This window comes from Oncorhynchus masou, chromosome 23, assembly GCF_036934945.1.
Source record: "Oncorhynchus masou masou isolate Uvic2021 chromosome 23, UVic_Omas_1.1, whole genome shotgun sequence".
NCBI classification, from domain to species: Eukaryota; Metazoa; Chordata; class Actinopteri; order Salmoniformes; family Salmonidae; genus Oncorhynchus; species Oncorhynchus masou.
Window position 1 is genome coordinate 8,405,099 of NC_088234.1, and position 7,595 is coordinate 8,412,693.

General features: G+C 41.0%; 1 protein-coding gene across 1 annotated transcript in view; it reads right to left on the reverse strand.

Annotated features, from left to right (window-relative positions):
- Positions 1 to 2,637, reverse strand: part of si:dkey-9k7.3 (circularly permutated Ras protein 1) — a 34,291-nt gene extending 31,654 nt beyond the window's left edge. The window contains exons 1-3 of the mRNA XM_064931037.1: positions 2,419 to 2,637; positions 463 to 619; positions 98 to 259 (exon numbers count right to left, since the gene is read on the reverse strand). Of these exons, the coding sequence (XP_064787109.1) occupies positions 98 to 259; positions 463 to 619 (319 nt within the window). The 5' untranslated portion in view covers positions 2,419 to 2,637. The remainder of the gene's footprint in view (positions 1 to 97; positions 260 to 462; positions 620 to 2,418) is intronic.
- Between the last annotated feature and the right edge of the window lie 4,958 nt (positions 2,638 to 7,595).

Sequence of the window (7,595 nt, forward strand, 5' to 3'; positions counted from 1 at the left end):
TGCTTATAAACCACTGATCTTTACATACACCAGTACAGCCTACATCTAACCCAACAACTAAGGCTGTTTTCAGAACCAACACACAGAATCCTGTCACCTCGGGGTGGTAGAGGGGGAGGCAGGGAGGGTAGAGGGGCAGGCAGGGAGGGTAGAGGGGCAGGCAGGGAGGGTAGAGGGGGAGGCAGAAAAGTGGGTTGAGGGTGGGTCTTCTGAGAACCGAACTGTCGAGGGGGCAGAGCTGGAGGCATTATACCCGGTTCTGAAGCAAAGGAAACAGACACAGACTGTTACAGCACTTTGTGACATCTGCTGATGTAAACAAAACAACAACAAAAAGAGATTTACAAATACATGTGATTGACATCATCACCATTCGTAACACCACAGAGCTCGTGAGGGTGGTGAGAGGAAACGTCTGATGAGAATGAATCTAGTGGGTACGGTGTCGTGTCAGTACAGTACCTGGCCGGGAGATGACCGCGATGCGATTGTCGTACATGTGCTCTTTGACAGACAGTCTAAGGGGTTCACCTAGACCTGGGGTCACCCCCTCACCTGACCTCCCCTCAACACTCGCTGGTCTCCAGTTACACACTACATGACTGCAGGCAAACTCCATCTGGGGGAGAAAGAGAGAGAGAGAGAGAGAGAGAGAGAGAGAGTGTGTACTTTAACCATTTGTACATTGTTACAACACTGTATGTATATATATGTGTATGTATATATATATGTATGTATATATACTGTGGGTATATATATATATATATATATATATATATCACTTTTGTATGTTATCTACCTCACTTGCTTTGGCAATGTTAACACATGTTTTCCCATGCCATTAAAGCCCCTTGAATTGAATTGAGAGAGAGAGAGAGAGAGAGAGAGAGAGATAGAGAGAGAAATGGGGTGAAGAGAGAGAGAGAGAGAGAGAGAGAGAGAGAGAGAGAGAGAGAGAGAGAGAGAGAGAATGAGAAAGAGAAAGAGAAAGAGTGGGAGGGTGAAGAGAGAGAGAGAGAGAGAAAGAGTGAGAGGGTGAAAGAGAGAGAGAGAAAGGGAGGGAGGGAAGGTGAAGACAGAGAGAGAGAGAAGGTGTGTGTGTGTGTGAGAGAGAGAGAGAGTGTGTGTGGTGTGTGAGAGAGAGAAAGAGTAGAGAGAGAGCAAGAAGGTGTGGGAGAGAGAGAGATAGGTAGAGAGGAAGTATCAGTTATTTCTCTCAACCTCAGCCATTTCTTCATACCCATTCATCTTTGTCATCAAAAACAAAGGCCATAACCTTTCTACTTCAGTCTCTCTCTCTCTTTCTCTGTGACCCTTTGATGTTTGCAGATCTGTAGGGTCTGGATAGGTATAAACAGTATAGTAGTGGATCTGTAGGGTCTGGATAGGTATAAACAGTATAGTGGTGGATCTGTAGGTTCTGGATAGGTATAAACAGTATAGTGGTGGATCTGTAGGGTCTGGATAGGTATAAACAGTATAGTGGTGGGGTCTGGATAGGTATAAACAGTATAGTAGTGGATCTGTAGGGTCTGGATAGGTATAAACAGTATAGTAGTGGATCTGTAGGGTCTGGATAGGTATAAACAGTATAGTAGTGGATCTGTAGGGTCTGGATAGGTATAAACAGTATAGTGGTGGATCTGTAGGTTCTGGATAGGTATAAACAGTATAGTAGTGGATCTGTAGGGTCTGGATAGGTATAAACAGTATAGTGGTGGATCTGTAGGGTCTGGATAGGTATAAACAGTATAGTAGTGGATCTGTAGGGTCTGGATAGGTATAAACAGTATAGTGGTGGATCTGTAGGGTCTGGATAGGTATAAACAGTATAGTGGTGGATCTGTAGGGTCTGGATAGGTATAAACAGTATAGTTGGGAAGCTTTCACCTTACGGATCTACAAACATTGAAGGGTTCATGTGTGTTACTCTCATTTACTGGTGTAAGAGAAACTTGTCACTCTGGTTACAGACATGAGATTAATGAAAATCTAATTTCACGCAAATAAATGTCCACTTTTATAGATAACTTTTGTGATAGTTTACCGGATCTAAAAACAGAGATGAATGGATATCTCAGATAACCTTTTGGTTGTCTCTGTCTGTGTCCGTTAAAAGCACAGTATCTTGTTAAAATTCTTGTTGTGTCTCGGGTATAAAACATAAAAAAATCTATTCTGTAACAGAATCAACAGGAGATCATGATGTCAGACAGTGTTATGTGTTAGAGTTGGGTCCTGTGTGGCTCAGTCGGTAGAGCATGGCGCTTGCAACGCCAAGCGTCGTGGGTTCGATTCCCGCTGGGGCCACCCATATGTAAAAGTAGTGGCCCCAGCCGACTTGTAAGTCGCTTTGGACAAAAGCGTCTGCTAAATGGGATATATATATATATATATTATGTTAGAAAACACAGGTACCTGAATTCTGGATGACAGGGTTGACAGGGTCGAGAGAATGGAACCGGTCCTCCTGAGTTGTGTCTGTCTGTTTTGTCCGTCTGTTCGTTTTTTTCCCCTGTCCAGCCAACTTCCTGTCCAGCCAACCACCACGTTCTATGTGTGCGTATGTTGTGTGTGAGATGATGTGTGTGTGTCTGTGATTCAGAGAGAGAGAGAGAGAGAGAGAGAGTGCGTGTGAGGCAGGAAGTGAGCCGATCAGTAGGGATAGTGGAAACAGCAACTTAAGAAACCAAAAACACTGTGCTGGAGAGAGAGAGAGAGAGAGAGAGGTGTGTGTGTGTGACAGGAAGTGAAGCGATCAGCGGTGAGGGTGGAAACAGAAACTCAAGAAACCAAATACATTGTGCTGGAGAGAGTCCCAAACCTTCCATAACAAAACCATCACCAACAGAGAGATGAACCTGGAGAAGAGTCCCCTAAGCAAGCTGGTCCTGGGGCTCTGTTCACAAACACACCCTAAGGAGCCCCAGGACAGCAACACAATTAGACCAAACCAAATCATGAGAAAACAAAAAGATAACAACTTGACACATTGGAAAGAATTAACAAAAAACAGAGCAAACGAGAATGCTATTTGGCCCTAAACAGAGAGTACACAGCGGCAGAATACCTGACCACTGTGACTGAACCAAACTTAAGGAAAGCTTTGGCTATGTACAGACTCAGTGAGCATAGCCTTGCTATTGAGAAAGGCCGCCGTAGGCAGACCTGGCTCTCAAGAGAAGACAGGCTATGTGCTCACTGCCCACAAAATGAGGTGGAAACTGAGCTGCACTTCCTAACCTCCTGTCAAAGGTATGACCATACTAGAGACATATTTCCCTCAGATTACACAGACCCACAACGAATTAAACTCCCATATCTACTGGGTGAAGTATCACAGTGTGCCATCACAGCAGCAAGATGTGTGACCTGTTGCCGCAAGAAAATGGCAATCAGTGAAGAACAAACACCATTTTAAATACAACCCATATTTATGCTTATTTATTTTCCCTTTTTTTCCCCACCTTTATTTAACCAGGTAGGCTAGTTGAGAACACCTTTATTTAACCAGGTAGGCTAGTTGAGAACATCTTTATTTAACCAGGTAGGCTAGTTGAGAACACCTTTATTTAACCAGGTAGGCTAGTTGAGAACATCTTTATTTAACCAGGTAGGCTAGTTGAGAACACCTTTATTTAACCAGGTAGGCTTTATTTAACCAGTTGAGAACACCTTTATTTAACCAGGTAGGCTAGTTGAGAACACCTTTATTTAACCAGGTTAGTTGAGAACAATTTAACCAGGTAGGCTAGTTGAGAACACCTTTATTTAACCAGGTAGGCTAGTTGAGAACATCTTTATTTAACCAGGTTTGAGAACACCTTAAACCAGGTAGGCTAGTTGAGAACACCTTTATTTAACCAGGTAGGCTAGTTGAGAACACCTTTATTTAACCAGGTAGGCTAGTTGAGAACACCTTTATTTAACCAGGTAGGCTAGTTGAGAACACCTTTATTTAACCAGGTAGGCTAGTTGAGAACACCTTTATTTAACCAGGTAGGCTAGTTGAGAACACCTTTATTTAACCAGGTAGGCTAGTTGAGAACATCTTTATTTAACCAGGTAGGCTAGTTGAGAACACCTTTATTTAACCAGGTAGGCTAGTTGAGAACATCTTTATTTAACCAGGTAGGCTAGTTGAGAACACCTTTATTTAACCAGGTAGGCTAGTTGAGAACACTTTATTTAACCAGGTAGGCTAGTTGAGAACACCTTTATTTAACCAGGTAGGCTAGTTGAGAACACCTTTATTTAACCAGGTTTTGAGAACATCTTTATTTAACCAGGTAGGCTAGTTGAGAACACCTTTATTTAACCAGGTAGGCTAGTTGAGAACATCTTTATTTAACCAGGTAGGCTAGTTGAGAACACCTTTATTTAACCAGGTAGGCTAGTTGAGAACATCTTTATTTAACCAGGTAGGCTAGTTGAGAACACCTTTATTTAACCAGGTAGGCTAGTTGAGAACATCTTTATTTAACCAGGTAGGCTAGTTGAGAACACCTTTATTTAACCAGGTAGGCTAGTTGAGAACATCTTTATTTAACCAGGTAGGCTAGTTGAGAACACCTTTATTTAACCAGGTAGGAGAACATAGTTGAGAAACACCTTTATTTAACCAGGTAGGCTAGTTGAGAACACCTTTATTTAACCAGGTAGGCTAGTTGAGAACACCTTTATTTAACCAGGTAGGCTAGTTTATTTAACCAGGTAGAACACCTTTATTTAACTTTATTTAACCAGGTAGGCTAGTTGAGAACACCTTTATTTAACCAGGTAGGCTAGTTGAGAACACCTTTATTTAACCAGGTAGGCTAGTTGAGAACACCTTTATTTAACCAGGTAGGCTTTGAGAACACCTTTATTTAACCAGGTAGGCAGTTGAGAACACCTTTATTTAACCAGGTAGGCTAGTTGAGAACACCTTTATTTAACCAGGTAGGCTAGTTGAGAACACCTTTATTTAACCAGGTAGGCTAGTTGAGAACACCTTTATTTAACCAGGTAGGCTAGTTGAGAACATCTTTATTTAACCAGGTAGGCTAGTTGAGAACACCTTTATTTAACCAGGTAGGCTAGTTGAGAACACTTTATTTAACCAGGTAGGCTAGTTGAGAACACCTTTAACCAGGTAGGCTAGTTGAGAACACCTTTATTTAACCAGGTAGGCTAGTTGAGAACACCTTTATTTAACCAGGTAGGCTAGTTGAGAACACCTTTATTTAACCAGGTAGGCTAGTTGAGAACACCTTTATTTAACCAGGTAGGCTAGTTGAGAACATCTTTATTTAACCAGGTAGAAACATTTATTTAACTTTTTATTTAACCAGGTAGGCTAGTTGAGAACACCTTTATTTAACCAGGTAGGCTAGTTGAGAACATCTTTATTTAACCAGGTAGGCTAGTTGAGAACACCTTTATTTAACCAGGTAGGCTAGTTGAGAACATCTTTATTTAACCAGGTAGGCTAGGCTAGTTGAGAACATCTTTATTTAACCAGGTAGGCTAGTTGAGAACACCTTTATTTAACCAGGTAGGCTAGTTGAGAACACCTTTATTTAACCAGGTAGGCTAGTTGAAACACAGGTAGGCTAGTTGAGAACACCTTTATTTAACTAGTTGAGAACACCTTTATTTAACCAGGTAGGCTAGAGAACACCTTTATTTAACCAGGTAGGCTAGTTGAGAACACCTTTATTTAACCAGGTAGGCTAGTTGAGAACACCTTTATTTAACCAGGTAGGCTAGTTGAGAACACCTTTATTTAACCAGGTAGGCTAGTTGAGAACACCTTTATTTAACCAGGTAGGCTAGTTGAGAACACCTTTATTTAACCAGGTAGGCTAGTTGAGAACACCTTTATTTAACCAGGTAGGCTAGTTGAGAACACCTTTATTTAACCAGGTAGGCTAGTTGAGAACACCTTTATTTAACCAGGTTGTTGAGAACATCTTTATTTAACCAGGTAGGCTAGTTGAGAACACCTTTATTTAACCAGGTAGGCTAGTTGAGAACACCTTTATTTAACCAGGTAGGCTAGTTGAGAACACCTTTATTTAACCAGGTAGGCTAGTTGAGAACATTTATTTAACCTAGTTGAGAACACCTTTAGGTAGGCTAGTTGAGAACACCTTTATTTAACCAGGTAGGCTAGTTGAGAACACCTTTATTTAACCAGGTAGGCTAGTTGAGAACACCTTTATTGAACCAGGTAGGCTAGTTGAGAACACCTTTATTTAACCAGGTAGGCTAGTTGAGAACACCTTTATTTAACCAGGTAGGCTAGTTGAGAACACCTTTATTTAACCAGGTAGGCTAGGCTATTTAACCAGTTGAGAACACCTTTATTTAACCAGGTAGGCTAGTTGAGAACACCTTTTTTAACCAGGTAGGCTAGTTGAGAACACCTTTATTTAACCAGTTGAGAACACCCAGGTTATTTAACCAGGTAGGCTCATCTTTATTTAACCAGTTGAGAACACCTTTATTTAACCAGGTAGGCTAGTTGAGAACACCTTTTTTTAACCAGGTAGGCTAGTAGAGAACACCTTTTTTTAACCAGGTAGGCTAGTAGAGAACAAGTTCTCATTTACAATTGCGACCTGGCCAAGGTTAGGCATAGCAATTTGACACATACAACAACACAGAGTTACACATGAATGAACAAAACATAGTCAATAATACAGTTGAACAAAAGAAAACAAAAAAGTCTATATACAGTGAGTGCAAATGAGGTAAGATAAGGGAGTTAAGGCCATAAATAGGCCATGGTGGCAAAGTGATTAAAATATAACAATTAAACACTGGAATGGTAGATGTGCAGAAGATGAATGTGCAAGAAGAGATACTGGGGTGCAAAGGAGCAAGATAAATAAATAAATACTGTATGGGGATGAGGTAGGTAGATGGGCTGTTTACAGATGGGCTGTGTACAGGTGCAGTGATCTGTGAGCTGCTCTGACAGCTGATGCTTAAAGCTGGTGAGGGAGATGTGAGTCTCCAGCTTCAGAGATTTTTGCAGTTCGTTTTTGTACTTTGCAGTTTTTCTCAGTTGCTAAAACACTAAAACCCATTTGGCTGAACTAAGTTCTCAGTTGCTAAAACATTAAAACCCATTTGGCTGAACAAAGTTCTCAGTTGTCTGGACTCATTGAGCTAATTAAGTCTGTTGTCAATACCTTCAACCATTTCACATGGTAAAACACAGTCTGTTGTCAATACCTTCAACCATTTCACATGGTAAAACACAGTCTGTTGTCAACACCTTCAACCATTTCACATGGTAAAACACCATTTGCAGATCTCACTTAAGACTTTTTAGCAAAACTCTAAACACCTTATCATTCTCAAAACACATTCTGCACTCTAATGCATATGTCATCCATACTGGTAAACACAAGTGGCAACAATCAAATACAAATAGAGAACAAATGTCATTGATTGAACACAACCACTCAAAATTGATTTAACCTGTTTCAAGTGATGCGACACAACCAATATAAGCCAGTTCAGAGAGCAAACAGGTTGTTGAAGGTGGGAAGGAGAAAGTCTGGGAATGGATAGACGAAACCATGTGAGAGGACGAGGACGAG